This window comes from Brachyistius frenatus, unplaced genomic scaffold (genome assembly GCF_029030835.1).
Source record: "Brachyistius frenatus isolate BFR_SWC_R1_liver_20210118 unplaced genomic scaffold, ASM2903083v1 Contig_23, whole genome shotgun sequence".
Lineage (NCBI taxonomy): Eukaryota > Metazoa > Chordata > Actinopteri > Embiotocidae > Brachyistius > Brachyistius frenatus.
The window spans coordinates 1,651,113-1,666,939 of record NW_027210622.1 but is presented as its reverse complement, the minus strand read 5'-3'; the positions used below and the strand labels follow the sequence as shown (position 1 = coordinate 1,666,939).

Genomic DNA, 15,827 nt, shown 5'->3' with positions numbered 1-15,827 from the left:
TACCGACCCACAGATCAAATTGTTTGGTTTATTTTTTCATTGTACAGTAATTTTGGTTTCATGTAAACTGTCATACTATTTCTAAAGTGCATCACAGAATAGAGTTTTTCAACATTTTAATTACGTATTGCTTAATTCATGGAAATGAAACCCAGTTTTAAAATCCATAGTTATTGCTAAGTGCTGCTGAATTATATTTTAAGCACCTAATGACATATTACTTCCTGTGCCGTCTTGTTAATATGTTCATCAATTAGATAGCTTACATCCACACGTACGTTGTAGGCTATTTACATTGTACATCAGGCTACAAATTACAATTTTATCAACTTTAATTTGAAAAAGAATGCATTTATATAAAACGATGCAAATCTGGTGAATATGAATGTTTTACAGTATTTAAATGACTTTTTGAACACAATAACCACATAGAAGTATTTGGATTGGATTGAGTCATCAGTGGTGAAATGAGTATCGAGTTCCTTTAATTAAGTAAAAGTACTAATACCACACTGAGAATACTCCTCGAGTAAATGTACTTGTTACATCCCAGTTTTCAGTAACAGCCTGCAGCTTTCATACCATGAAATAAGGTCGCAATAGCTATTTGAAGCGTACTTTTCAAAAGGGATAATAGTCGTTAAAAAAATAATGACGTCACTCATAAATGGTCAACTCTTAACTGCGGTTTGTATTAATTTATTGCAGAATACGAAGTTCAATTTGTTGTTTCATATCTATTACATGAATCGCTGAGATAACGTACAGACAAATGGAGGGTATCCATACCGTGCATCTACTGTAATCTGTGAGTCTCGTTGAGTGGGGACGGGGGATTGTCTTGATATGAATCCTTATGAATGCTGATAAACTCGATTTCCCGCAAAATCGTAGAAAGCGAGAGCGGGTTGTGTGTCATCTCCGGAGGCTCTCAGCCAATCACAGCGCGGCATTATCTCAACTCGTCTCCCATTGGCTCACAGCCGCCTGCTGCTCTGTTGTTCAGTACAAATTGGAGGAAACCACATCGACAATAAATTACAGATAGGCCGTCAATAGTCTGATCCCAAATGCTCAAAACCACCCCTGTTATTAAACGATATTCTGAAGAGGTGAATACGAGGGAACTCCGGGCGGACCGAGGCTTGTTTTCAAAGCGCACCATGTCGCTAGCGCCGCCAGCTAACTAGCCAGCGTCTCGACGCCTCTTCATGGGCTTCTGCTGCTGAGTCTGCCGGGCTTCTGCTAGAGGCAGCGAGGCCAACCAATTAATGCCATCAGCCAGGGTGGGTTTGCCTTTAATTAGGCTCGATATTTGCCACACGCCGATTTCGAGGTTCTGTTGTAACACTAGTTTATCTGAGCGAACGAATACGAAGCTGAAATCCCAGAGGTAGCTAACATGTTAGCATTGGGAGTTTAGCTGAGCTAACTAGCTCGAAGGCTAACGCGAGTGTTCGCCCACTTGCTAAGCTAACTTGTTGTCTTGCCACCACTTGTTCAGTCGTAATTTGTGTTGTTGGTTGTTTTTTTTTAACATGTGCTGCTGTCTCTCGCAGAACTCAGGTCATATTATGAGTGGGGCGAGTTGCAAAGCTAACGGCGCTGTGTACCCTGCCTCATCAGCGATGATGAGCTCTGTAAAGAAGCCGAAGATGGAGCAGATCCAGGCCGACCATGAGCTCTTCCTGCAGGCCTTTGAAAGTGAGATTTCACCGCTCGTTACTTTTGTAATCCAACTTTTCTGTTTTGGGAACACGGTGAGCTGTTTTTGTGCTTCCAATAAGCATTTAACCTCCAGCTCAACATTACTGTGACTTATTTTGTTTTCAAAATCTGGTTTTGACTGGCAGGCCTTTTAGTTTAACCGGAGGGAGCCCAGATATTGTTTGTTATAACTGAACGCCCTGTATTGTGATGACTATACTCGGGCAGCCATTATTAGGCTGGATCTAATTAAGAACATGTGAATATTAAATGGACATTTGATGGGTGGATGTTTTGCCTTATCAGCCACCAGTTGTCAACACCCCTCCTTCTGGCACAAGTTAACAATAATAGGGATACATGGTGAAACACAAATTGAATGGCCTTTGTCATACTGCAGGACATCTGCCCTCAGTAAAACTCAGAACAGCCCGATATTTAGGGTGTTTTCACATACAATCCTTGTAAAGTGGACCAACAGAAAAGGGACTTTTCCATTCACATTGTAAGTTCATTTGAAAGAAGTCTCACTTCGCTTTCTGGTTTACTTCAGCTTTAATTGAGTCCTGTGCAATAACATATGATCCGTCTTTGGCAAGCCTAGAAGTCTGGAATACAATTACAAAAAGCAAAGTGAACCTGAAGCTCTTCATGTGCACTTGGTGTTCACAGGATAAACCGACCTGAGACCACGTTCCTGAGGTGGTCTCAGCTGACTCTGCTGATGCTCTGAGTTCATTTTGGGGGCTGAAGGGGACCAAGTGTGAAAACTCTCATTTTAGCTCATGTTTTGGATTTTTGTGGCCTCTTGGGTTAATTTTGCAAAGTCATTGAGATAACATGAGATTTTGATCATCTCTAAAATAAGACTTCTTTCTTTTCTAGAGCCAACTCAGATATACAGATTTCTCCGCACAAGGAACTTGATTGCAGTAAGCAAAGTACTTTACATGTTTTTATTTGTATTTAACTGCCTGAGACTTCTCACTTAAAATTAGTGACAACTTCATTGTTCTTCCTTTTTAGCCCATATTTTTGCACAGGACACTCACCTTCATGTCTCACAGAAATGGTCGAACAAATGCCAAAAGGTATGGAGTCTGACAATGTATTTACAGTTATGATATATGAACAGGATACCTTGTGTTGCACAAACAGATGTTGCTGCAGAATTTTAAAAGATAAAAGTTTCCATAAATCCATTGTAAACATCTGACTTTTAATCCTTCCTTCCAGGAAAACATTCAAAGTGGATGACATGTTGCAGCGAGTGGAGAAGATGAAGGGAGAGCAGGATTCTCCAAGGTAACGAAGCTCTACGAGAGCTTCACCTTTATACTGTTTGAGAGTTTAAACGAATAAAATACTAAAGAAACCAGATGGACACAATTAATTGTGCCTTTATTAATACATTTATTTGTTGGTGCAACTTTGTCTAGTTGACCATTTGCACTAACAGATGGAGGATTTTATCACTCTGTTTCACCTGTACATTTGTTTTCTTTTGGCTCTTTAGCTTGTCTTCACATCTACAGTTAACCTTCACTGGGTTCTTCCATAAGGATGGTAAGCAGACTTCAGTCTCACCAAGTGCTTGTGTTTTGTACACGGCAGCAAGCACAGGTACTGTGATAATTGGCTGAGTAATGGATTTGTTGTGCTGACAGTAATCCCCTGACTGTGTTGTGTTGACGTGATACCACACAACTACAGCCATCAACTACTAACATGGTAGAAGTTTGTTTTGGATCAAGTGCTCTGCCTAAAAAAAAAAACACTTGCATGCTAGTAGTGGACAACTTTGATGTAACTTTTACATATGGATAACAATGAATGATAATAAAAGATCATTTTATGTATTAAACTGGCAGAATGATTGACATAAACTCTCCTTGTTGTCATACAGAAAAGCCATCTCAGAATTCAGAAAATGAACAAAATTCTGTGTCCTTAGAGGTGCTACTCGTCAAAGTCTGCCATAAAAAACGCAAGGTAACGTATATCATTACTGAGCCACTCACTTTGGCAAAAGCTAATTGAATCCGCTTTTATTTACCCGTGATTGTGTTTGTTGAATTGTTTTTTCAGGATGTCAGTTGCCCGATAAAGCAAGTGCCTACAGGTAAAAAGCAGGTGCCTTTGAATCCTGACAGTAACCAAACCAAGCCTGGCTCCTACCCTTCCTTATTGGTCTCCAGCAACGAGTTTGAGCCCAGCAACAGCCACATGGTGAAGTCCTACTCACTCCTGTTCAGGGTGTCACGCACAGGGAGAAGAGATACCAATGGGCTGGTCAATGGAGAGGCCAATGAGAACATTGGTAGGAAGTCCATATTAAAACCCTTTATTTTTTTCTGTTTTTAACTAAGTGCAGTTTGTATCTGGATAAATGATTTAGTAATATATTAGTATATGAATTGCTCCAGCCTTTCACATAATCTAAACAATAATGTTAGCTGTAACGGAAATGTTTTTAGGTTAAATATGAACGTCCTCACTTTTCTTTTGCGTTTGCATTTTTTGGTGTAAAGATGTAACAGATACTCCGAGTCGAAAGAAGAGAAGTTCCTCCCACAGAGAGGAGGGAGAGACCACAGAGACCTATGTTGCACAGATGACTGTCTTTGATAAGAATAGGTAAGGTTTTGTGAATTTGTAGTTGTGAAATATTTTTTCTGTTCCTTTTGGCTATCCCACTCAAATATGGGCTTTGATCTGTCCTCTACAGGAGACTGCAGCTGCTGGATGGGGAGTACGAGGTGTCGATGCAGGGGATGGAGGACAGTCCTGTGAGCAAGAAGCGAGCCACGTGGGAAACAATTCTTGATGGGAAGGTAGGTCTGGCTGTAAAAATATGTCTGCAAGGACTGTCTTACCTCATTTGACTCATGAGCGCTTGTAAATTCAATACCCAGTTTGTTTGTTTTTTTTACTTTACTTTGACTTAAGCCTGTTATGCTCTTCATGCCCTCACATCACTCTTTGTGACTGTCCCACAGAGACTGCCACCATTTGAGACATTTTCTCAGGGACCCACATTGCAGTTCACGCTGCGTTGGACAGGTGATGCCAGCGGGAAGTCCACTGCCCCTGTGGCCAAACCTCTTGCTACTCGCAACTCAGACAGCTCCAGTCCCATGGAGACCAGGACCAGCAACCACCGAACTGCCCTAATGAGTAAGTACACAAACAAAAAAGGGTCACTTGAACTTTATATTAGGTGGAGTCTTTGATGTGGACAATTTCTATCAATGTTGTTGTGTGGGACCATGATATTTTTACAAATTCCTTTATTATATCCTGGATTATCTATTCATCTTATCACATTTAAGAGTAGGAGGCAGAAAACATCCACAGATGAGGAAGGATGGGAAGGCGACACACCTTCTGATTCATTTAAAAGTATTGTGTTCAGAGTGAAAAATAAACAAAGATGAATTTCCTGAACAGATTCTCTGAGTGTGTCATGGGGTTTGGATTTTTCACCCCGTGACATTATGTGGGATGGTCTGTCTGTAACTTAACCTGGCAAAAGGCACTGTGTTATTCATTAGTCCCGTTCAGACATTCACTTAAATCATAAGAGTTCAGGCATCTGTTATAATTCACCATCATGTTTGACTAAAACACTTTTTCTGTAAAAGTCTCAATTGCAATCCTACGCAGTGGGTTTATTTCAGATAGTATGAATGAATATCCAGTATAATTGTACATACTGGATATGAGCAAATGGAAATTACAAGAATCATTACCAAAGATCTCATCATTTGAAACTGTACAGAATGTACGAAATGTACAATTTAAACCATAAATATTAAATCTAATATATCAGTAATCTAAGTGGGAAGTGGACTCGTCTTCTTTCATTTTATTGCAAGCCAACTTAAAAGGCGCTTTCAGACCAAAGAGTTCTGAGGACTCCCAAAAAGGAAATTCCCACTGGGAGACCTACATACTTTCATGGAAATATTTTTCTTGTTTGCATTTGCACGCCCAATAAGTGATTTCAGCCGGCTGCGGGTGTGGCAACATCACTTCTGCACCACATACAGCAACAATGCTCCATTTGTTTCCATGCTGTTCCCTTTTTTTTAAGGCTGCTTTTTTAGGAAATGTTGTTTACACTGCTAACTTTTTACACAGGTTTTTAAAATGGTGGTTGCCAGTGTTGAATTAGCTCTTGTATTCGATCAATGAAAGTATTTGCTCTTGACCAATCACCACACACACTTTAATCCCTCTAACTTCTCTTGTGCTGGGAGAACCCTGAAGTAGGAACTAAAGTAAACATGTCCCTCCAAAACAGCATTTTACAAACCAAAGGCATACTCAGTTTAAAAGAACTGTTGAAGAAAGTTCCCCTTCTTTTGTGCCTGCATTGCATGAACTATGAAACAATTATTTCAGCCCAGAAGCGCCTTTAATTTTTCAGCTGTGCTGCTACTGTTGTCGGGGGAGAAGGAAAAAGGTTTTTTGCGTTGTTACCAAATGCTCAACTGCACGAACATTGCTGCTGTATCTGTGATTGTCCTGTCATGTTTGAACCAAGCCTTTATGGAACATTTCTGTACCAGAGACCCACAGGATGTTTTAATGCCAACAGGCAGATGAAACGACAATAATGTTACATATTTCATGTGTGAAAGCGGCTTCATCAACAGTCGTGTTTGCTGATATTTCATTTCTTGATGTGATGGGAAAATTATGCAATTTAAAAATCCACGTTGACTGTATGAAATTCACAGATTTTGTTATTTGGTGATTCTGCAAGAATTAATTTCTCCGTCTGTTCCTGTCAGCAGTGAAAGAGTCAGTGAGCACAGACATTCAGACGAGGAAAGAGCAGGTCCCATGTGAGCCGCGACAGAAGCTACGCATATTTTATCAGGTACACCACACATCAGTAAGAAATACAATCTTTTGGTGAGGTTGCTGGAAAGCCAAATGTCTTCGTGGTTTGTGTTTTGGATATAATTATTTTGTAATTGTTCACCAGGACTGTGATGTAGTAAAAAGTTCATATTCACAGCTTTAATGATGAACTGTTTTGACTGTTGGGCTCTCTGTCTTTAGGGATGGATTACCAACAGCTGACAGTAACTCCTGACATTATGCAGTACTGCTAGAGTCATTATTACATCTGCTGTGGGTTGATCTTCTCTGGTTAACCTTTTAGTAATTCTGTAGTCTGTTCTTTCTCAGTTCCTGTATAACAATAACACGCGGCAGCAGACGGAGGCGAGAGATGATCTTCACTGTCCCTGGTGTACTCTGAACTGCAGCAAACTCTACAGCCTGCTTAAACACCTCAAACTCTCCCACTCCCGCTTCATCTTTAACTATGTGGTAAAGAACTGAGTGTCTGTGTGTGTGTGTGTGTGTGTGTGTGTGTGGTTGAGCTATTCATGAGTTTATAAGACACCACTGGATTTCGTGCAGTTTTAAAATCTGCAAATATACAACTGGAGATATTGTGTGGCAGCTCTGGTTATGTGCGTGTAAAGCCACATCCTGATCACCACAACTCAGTGTACCTCAGGTGGTGCTCTTTACACTGTGCAGCTTTTGTTGAGGAAAAGTCAATACCTGCTCTGGACAAAGTTTGACTCCAATAGGATTTGAGCAACAAAACTTAATCCAAACTTTATAAGCAGTTTGGAAGTTATGCTTGCGACACGGTTACAGAGGCAGGCCTAGCTATGTAGAGGTTGATTTGTTAATTGTGTGTGGTTTTCTGTGGAAGGCACAGTCGAATGCTTGAACTGGAAGTGACTGCATTGCAGATGTTAAAAATATCCATGCCTCAGTTAAAAAGATTTTCATACATGATGCAGAACGCCTACAGAGCACTGTTTCTGATGCTGAGTGTGCACCCACTAACTTTTTATTTGAGGTACATAAGCAAGACGAAGGGGCAGTTTGATAATGCCTGTTGATGTGAGAATTCAGATCCCTAAAAACAAATGCAACAAGTCAGTAGCAGTGGCAGATGAGCTCATCTCACCAGCAGTAGTAAATGGGTGTAAATGTCACTCTGAAATGTCCATGCTAAGTTTAGATACAGCTTGAAATATTTAACAGGATGTTTATCAAATGTGAGGCTTTGGGAAAGTTGAAGGGAGGTGTGGCGGAAGAGATGTGAGGCTAGGACACTACGTGAGGTGAAAGGGGACAAGTGCATCGCAGTTTTCAGAAAAAAATAGGTTATAGTTAAGTTATTGTTGTTTGGACCCCTCAGGTGCTAGAGGATTATTTATCATGTTATGAAGTGTAAAATTATTACCACGTCCTGCTTGGTAGCCAATTTGCTGAAGGAATAAATCGGAGGTCTAATTTAGAAGTCAACTGTGAAGTCTTTATTCACAGATTGGCTGCTGTGGCGAAACAATTTTGAGCTCATATTTCTAAGGAAGAAAGTGCTTGTAGTTCTGTGGCCTGCTTGGGAGCGTTGCAAATATGACTGTGATGATGACTGCCTGACCGCAGCCATGTGACACATACAATCACCAATGTTTCTTTTCTTTTTTTCTATTGCCAGTGACATATAAAATGTAAACACAACAATAAATGTTTAGTTATCATTGTTGACTCTTGTGATCAAAGGCCTCTGAAGAAACACATATTCAGCTGCTCATCATTTCTTCTTCTTTTGTGAGGTGGAGGGACAGTCCAAATTTCCATATGGAGGTTATGTTTTGTGTAATTATTATTAATATTTTTATCCATGGCTGAAGTCGTTGTAAATATTATTCAAATATACACTATAATGCTATTCTGCTCATCGTTTTGGTTGCTGCCCCAATAGTATACTGTAGCTCTATTGACAGGAGAAAGGGGTCAATCTCATGTTGTTCCATTGCGCAATGCGTTTCAGATCAGAGCTGTCACACATACGCAGTCAGGGACAGACCCTGGTCGCAGTGTTGCTGCGCTGCCAAGTTTGTTTTTTTTCCCCCAAAAAGAAGTGCCTCGCTACAAATGTGACTTTGTGGACAAACCTTAATTACTTTCCATAGAAGAGATTCACTTGTACAGCACTTGGCAGTAAAAAACAAAAACATTTTCTTTTCTGTGTCTGGAGTAGGACTTTAATTCAAAGTATGCTGTGGTTTACTTTTTCCATAAATCACGCTTCTAGCCTTGACGTTTCCGTTGAGCAGAACAAGTACCAGGCTCTCTTGTTGCTGAAGGTTGTTTCCTGTGCCTTCTAATAATCTTTTTATTTGCAGCCTCACCCCAAAGGAGCAAGGATAGACGTGTCCATCAACGAGTGCTACGATGGCTCATACGTTGGCAACCCTCAGGACATCCACAGCCAGCCAGGCTTCGCTTTCAGCCGCAACGGCCCAGTCAAGAGGACCGCTGTTACTCACATACTTGTTTGCAGGTAAACATGGCGCCTCTGTTCAAGAGCGGTGTTCAAGTTCAAAGTCAAACAATTAACCCGTTTTAAGGTGAACACTTTAATCAGCTTCTCATGCACTCTTGCCTCATAATGAGTGGGTAATCAGCTGAATTAACTTTAATGAACTGTTGATGAGCAGTGAGGTTAAAAAGAACAGTTTAAGGCAGTCGGCCTGAAGGTGACCTTAAGTAGCTCTCTTCTTTATATTGGTGTGGAAATTCGAAAGAAATGTGGTAAATATAAGTATCGAAGTCCAACATGTGATGATCTCTTAAATGTTATTATTCTTATTATTTATAGATATTTGACTAAAAACTTTTGGAATATTATCATCCCAATATTTCTTTAAAAATGCTGCCCCTGCCCTAAAATAATTAGGTGCTGTGAAAACAGGATTGGTGTGCTGCACCCAAGTGATATTATGGTATATAGCATATTGAACCAGAGGGTGTTATTTTATTGCTTAGAGGTTTTTTTTTGTATACAAACAGAACTGATGTAAAATCTAACAAATGAGAATATGAATATTTGAATTTCCCGCCGACAAAGTTTATATGCAGGATTTGTCTTATCTCCGGCTATCACCAGGCCCAAGAGGACCAAACCGAGTCTGTCCGAGTTCCTGGAGTCTGAAGATGGAGAGTTGGAGCAGCAGAGGACGTACGTCAGCGGACACAACCGCCTCTACTTCCACAGTGACAGCTGCATGCCCCTGCGGCCCCAGGAGATGGATGTAGACAGCGAGGACGAGCGAGACCCAGAGTGGCTCAGAGAGAAGACTGCCACGGTGAGAAGCCATTACTCATGGAGTCGTTTAGTGTCTGCAATCACTGTTGAAGAAATTAATGTCAATTTACGGAAATGTAAATTGGTTAAATAATCCAATTAACCTCGCAGTTCAGTGTACACTTCATCTAATGTTGGGCTGCTTGGCACATTCTTGAGTTTGGCTGTAAGCACATTATGACTTATGATGTTTGAAACATATTGTGTGGTTGGTTATTGACAATTATCACAGATTCAGATGGGTAACTTCTTTAGCGCTCAAAACAATTTTACATTTGTTCACTGATGCAAGTAGCAAATATCCCAATAATGAAATAAATCAAAGAAAACATGGGGCTACACCACTGGCACAATCATCAATTCACAATGCTTGAAATAGATTTAAATTGATTGTGTTTGCGAGTGGCCCAGAGAAAATTTTGAGAGGACAGTAAAAGCATATAAATGAAGCAATGGTAAAAAGATTTTGGTGTCAGATTACCATGGCAACAACAGTGAAATTATTTGGGTCGGTCTTGTTCCCCATAAATAATTTAAAAGTGCTCACTAGAGCAGAAACTAGTGCCAACTCTTGAGTACTGCCTCGGCTTGCTCCGACACCCATACACAACATTATTATCACTTCACTATAGATTTCCTGAAGCTGCTAACGTAACTTGCAGCAGAACAAAATCTCTGGTAGTTTCACTGTCGAACTAACAGGAATTTGAACACAATCAAAGCCGTTCATGCTCTCAAGGCCATAACTTTATATCAGTTTTCGCTCAAGGAAGATGCCATAATGGCAATGGGGCAAAACCTGATTAACCTTATACTCTGTTCTTATACTCCTATTGTCAGCTGATATAATAGTGTGTTCATATTGCATATAAACAGTAATGATTTGTAAATTATTTTTGTTACAGCAACTGGATGAGTTCACAGATGTTAACGAAGGAGAGAAGGAAGTGATGAAGCTGTGGAACCTGCATGTCATGAGATATGGGTATGTTTAATAAATCTGATATATATGTGTGTATATATGTATATATATGTATGTATGATATGCATCATCAAATATTTAAGTGTTCAGACAGGAGGCCATTATAGATTAAAAAAATAATAATTCAGAGCACTTAGAAATGATCTTTTTACTGTATAAGTATCACAGCTTTAGTCAAATATACAGTAGTTCAACTACGCTGTAGTTATATCAATAGAAACATTAGAATCAACGATTTTCTGTGGTTTGTCTTCGCTGCAGCTTTATAGCAGACAACCAGATGAATCAGGCCATCATGCTCTTCGTGGAGAACCGTGCTGCTCACATCATTCGCCGCAACCTCTGCCGCAACTTCCTCCTGCATCTCGTCAGCATGCACGACTTCAACCTGGTGAGCACAGTCACCATCGACCGTGCGATGGCCCGACTGCGACAGATCCAGGAGGAGTTGCCGGACATGGTGGAGGAGCAGCAGGACCAGACTCTGGTATCAGCAGGAGCCTGCAACGGCACTGCCGTCACCTCCGGTGGGGGAAAACAGGGCAAGAGGACAAAAAGTGCGCTAACAGACTGATGTAAGGCTTGACGGAGAGAACAACGATTGTCGTTTTATCTTTAATTTTTTTTTTCTTCTTCAATGAACATTACCGACCCTTTGGTGCTTAGATAGGCGGGAGAACTGGTCAGCAGAGGATCTGACCGGACACAGACCAGTACACAAGGTAAAACAAGTTTTTGGAACTTGAGAACTGAACCAAATATGAACAATATAAAAGTGAATCACCCTCATCTACACAAACCAGGAATTCAAGGACTTTCTGATGTAAGTTGAACCTACTTAATATGCATTTTGTAGGAGCCACTGAAGTATGTGAGAGAGTGAGCAAACTGTTTATCTTCTGAAGTGGCACGGCTGTATGTCCTTGTAATAGGCAACTGTATTGAGACTACAGTCTCTGTAACGGTGGTATCATTGTCACTTTTGATTATTTGTACACACACAATAACCTTGTTAAAACTTATCCTTTTAGCTGATTATTTTAGCACTTGGTGTTTGTATTTAGAAAACTTACCTTTTGAAATTGTCATTTAAAAGAAGAAAATCACACTGCGCCAAATTTTAAGTGCAACTTTTCTGCTGTCATCGGTGGAGAAACTTTGATAGGTTGGATTCCACTGTTGTGAATGACATTTATTTTGAAGGGGCCATACAGTTATGTAAATCTTGTGTTAGGAGCCCAGAAAGGACAGTGGATTGTGCCGGCAGGTTATCATGACAGTAGTGTTATACTGTAAGCTCTGGATCCTGGACAACAGAACAAATTCAGATTTAAGGTGCAGGCTAAACCTCCCTCCTTCATCACCCCTAAGCCTTTTGGCCTGCATTGACAATAGCTCAAGGAAAGCCAGGGAAAATCAACTTTTCTGAATATTTTTCCAAACAACCAGCAGCACATTACTCCCCATGGCATGTACTGTGCATGGCATCAAAGATTAAAAATGTTTTCTGATGCCGCCACCTGCTGTTTCTTCTCACTTCACAGTTTGAAAATGTCAGAAACACAATGTTTAACATGTTTTTCTTTCTTTCTTTTTTTTCTTTAAAAAAAACAAAAAAACAACAACCATGGATTATGAGTAGCTGAAAGAAACGTGTATACATGTAATCACAACAGATGTTTAGCTGTGCCCCGTTCTGACTAGTCATTAACAGATGGCAGTTCTTCTCTCAAAGCAATATGCTGATTTTTGGATGATTGAGTTTTCAGGTCCAAATCATTTGTCTGTTCTTTTAGATGCAGTTTATGCCAAAGGGGGATATTTTCATCAGTCTCTTAGTTCTGTATATTTTTTTAGTATATTTTCTTTTGTTCATTCCATAACAAGTTTTTTTTCTTTTTTAAAGGAAAAAAACTGTAGTTGTATTTTGTAGTGTGCACATAAATTGGTGATCTTCACCAGTCATTATTTCATCACACTTCCCTTGTGGACAACCAAATTAACAATTTGTTTTCCCTCCCTCCACTATTCATGGAGGGTTTCTGTATTCATCTAGAAAAGGGAGACATATTCACCATTATTGTCAAAACACCCTGTTACAAATTGTGAACTATACACTCTGGCTAAGGGGATTTTTATATTTAAGAAAATAAAATACATTTGTCCTTATTCATGGCTTTAATGTTTTAGCAATTTTGGACTTCAGCTGTCATTACTAAATGTCTGAGTATGTCTTGTGTATTGAAATGTACATCATTGTGCATCATCGCAATGGCCTATAATACGTCCTAATAAGGTTTCTATTATGACGCTCAGATCAATTTGTGTTTAAAATTTATGTTTTCGTGAGGTTTAACCGAATATGAATTAGGGGCTAACTGGATTTTTGCTTCTACCAAGGGAGGGGTTCACTATATACATTTTCAAAGTACAGGTCTCATAAACTTCCAATGTTTCCTTCCTTCTAAAGGAAAGAAATACTCTACATCATACTGCTTCTTTCTCAGGTACCTTTTATTTACTTTAAAAAAAAAAAAAAAAAAAACCTGGCTGATGATGACTCTTGAGTCTCTTATTTCCCCGAAAGGTCTAGAAATTATCTCCAGTTTGTCTCCCATCAGTTTTCTTACTGGTAAGAGTTGATATAAGTGTGACTCCGTAGTCTTCAGCATTTACTCGACTGTCAATTTTAAACATTTTTTTTCTTCCTTTAATATCAGTATTGTTTTTATTGTCAGCATTTTTACTCCTCAGGTGACTATTGGTGGAGGACCTCCAAGGTACTAATAAAATTGGACCGGTATTGTCAGTCCTTTAAAACAGATACCTCTGCTGCTCCCTTCATTTTGAGCTTGGGTGCAGTCAGTAGAGTCCTGGTTGTCTTTTTTCAGTTCTGGTTTTTAGGCACACGCTGAGGTTGATCACTCACACGGGTAAGTCTGATACTGTAAAGGTATTGATCACTTAATTTCACTCTGACTTCTCTTTTATTGTGGGGTTCCTGGTTCCTCTTTGACATATGCCTGAAGGAAAGCTTATTCAGGCTGATTCTCTGATTCTGCTCGGATGGGGCCTCCCTTCACTGACAGGGACCCCTGGTTGACGGGTTGGACTACCTGGTTGAATGTCTATGAACACATGAGAAGTGTGCTTTTACACCCATGAAGCAATTTAACCTGTAATATATGACCTTCTCTTCTCAGCCCTGACCAACACATGGCCAAAATACACAGAAGCAGGTGAATAAAGATCTTTAACTCTACTCCTGCTCCGTGTACGATTTCAACAAGTTTTAAAGAACATGTTTTCTGTTACTTTTAGGGTTGATTTACTTTATTAAGATCTCGACACGGTATTTAGGCTTGCGAGATGTGTAGTTCTAACGATTATGTCATCTTAATCGTTTGGTTGTATAGCTGACTTGCATGAAACCCTCTGTGTTTTGTCAATGGGTGCATTTGACTTATTGCGGCGGTGCGCAGCGCTGACTGAACGTGATGCATGCTGGACTGAGCTCCTCATTGCATGATGGTTAGACATTTTGTTCGACTTCAGCCGGCACTGCAAAACGTCGCGATGTCACACCGTATTAAAACCTTGCGTGAGCGTGGGGACTGCAGTTTTCTGAGTCAGGCGCTGCAGCTGCTCTCCTCCGGCTGAACCTGCTCTGTGTTGACCAACTCTGTCCTGATAGGTTTAAAGTTTCACCAATACGCACCAACACAGTAACACTGTAGTATTACATCTTTTACAAAAAGAGGTTGTTGCTATTGAACATACTTTCATTATATATGTGTCCAACACTGATGTAAACTGTGTCTGGTCTGTAAATTTTAGAGAGCAACATATTCGGCTGAATAAACGTGTCAGCTCATCAGTTTGAAATATTGAGGTTTACAGTTACATGCTTCAAATAGAAACCACAGAGCAGCTGTGCAAGTTTTCCACAGATTTATATGAACAAGCTGCTGCTGAGACACAGCTAGATGGATTTGTATGTGTTGGGATGTTGCTTATTGATGATTAAATGTTTCATGACTCAAACCTGAACATGACAGGCAGATAAGATGACCTATGTCATTGTAAGTTTCTGTTGTAAGGATCTCACTGTGTTCAGAGTCCTGACATGACTGATGTTGTTATTTGGAGCTATATATTTTCATGGAAATAAGCTTAAATGGAAATGAAAGGCAAATACCGCGAGATCAGCCGTTGTTGTCAGTTTAGGCACGGCACCTAAAGTATAATGGGTAAGAAATTTTAAAGTATAATGATAAGAAAGCAGGATAGAATAGATTTAGATTTATACTTAGACTTGGACTTTATTAATCCCACAGTGGGGAAATTTAGTTGTTTAGTTTAGTTGAATAGACCAATAAGTAAGCAGAAAAACCTGCAGAGCAGCTCTGGGGTTTGTATTTTAAGCCAAGAGTGTCGATATTTCAGACTGATGAGCTGACGGGACAAATTTACAGACCAGACACAGTTTACATCAGTGTTGGACACATCAAATTAAATCTAAGTATGTTTAATATAATCCTTTTTTTTTTTTTTTCTTTTACAGTTTTCTCTTTGGATGTAAAACCTTGGCCACCGAAGGAGCAGATCCATAAATTAGGAGCAGCTTTATATATATATATACACACCCTTCCCCTGCAACCACCGGGGGCTCTCGACGTCCATCAAGTCAGACGAAGTCAGCCGCAGTTGGATGTTGAACGCACCCAATATACACGCGATCTTTGGCTGCCCCAAAACCTCGCGCTTTTTTAACACGTCACTTCAGATAGACAGATTAATTCAACTCCAAAAGTAAATGTCGTTTGGGAGTTCACTGTATTTCTTTATGGTGTTTATTTTTTATACCTTTGTTGAACTGAAGTACTTGTTTAGCTAGCCAGGTCCGTGTAAAAGAAAACTCATATTTTTGCCTAAAGTTAACGACGC

At 39.8% G+C, this 15,827-nt stretch overlaps 1 protein-coding gene across 4 annotated transcripts; it reads left to right on the top strand.

The window, feature by feature from the left end:
* Nucleotides 1–992: 992 nt before the first annotated feature.
* On the top strand, nucleotides 993–13,049 carry suz12b (SUZ12 polycomb repressive complex 2 subunit b). Of its 4 annotated transcripts, none has more exons than XM_069697250.1 (17): nucleotides 993–1,286; nucleotides 1,560–1,704; nucleotides 2,593–2,639; nucleotides 2,734–2,798; nucleotides 2,944–3,012; nucleotides 3,224–3,273; nucleotides 3,614–3,699; nucleotides 3,796–4,027; nucleotides 4,239–4,344; nucleotides 4,436–4,541; nucleotides 4,707–4,884; nucleotides 6,510–6,595; nucleotides 6,910–7,053; nucleotides 8,937–9,094; nucleotides 9,701–9,899; nucleotides 10,804–10,883; nucleotides 11,142–13,049. In XM_069697250.1, exons 1-17 carry the CDS (start codon nucleotides 1,272–1,274, stop codon nucleotides 11,452–11,454), a joined length of 2,079 nt encoding a protein of 692 aa, XP_069553351.1. In that variant the 5' UTR covers nucleotides 993–1,271; the 3' UTR covers nucleotides 11,455–13,049. The 4 variants fall into 4 exon arrangements, with proteins under 4 accessions (XP_069553351.1, XP_069553353.1, XP_069553352.1 ...); XM_069697252.1 differs by having other exon boundaries at nucleotides 994–1,286; nucleotides 1,627–1,704; nucleotides 6,507–6,595; XM_069697251.1 differs by having other exon boundaries at nucleotides 994–1,286; nucleotides 3,662–3,699; nucleotides 6,507–6,595.
* The last annotated feature ends 2,778 nt before the right edge of the window (nucleotides 13,050–15,827 follow it).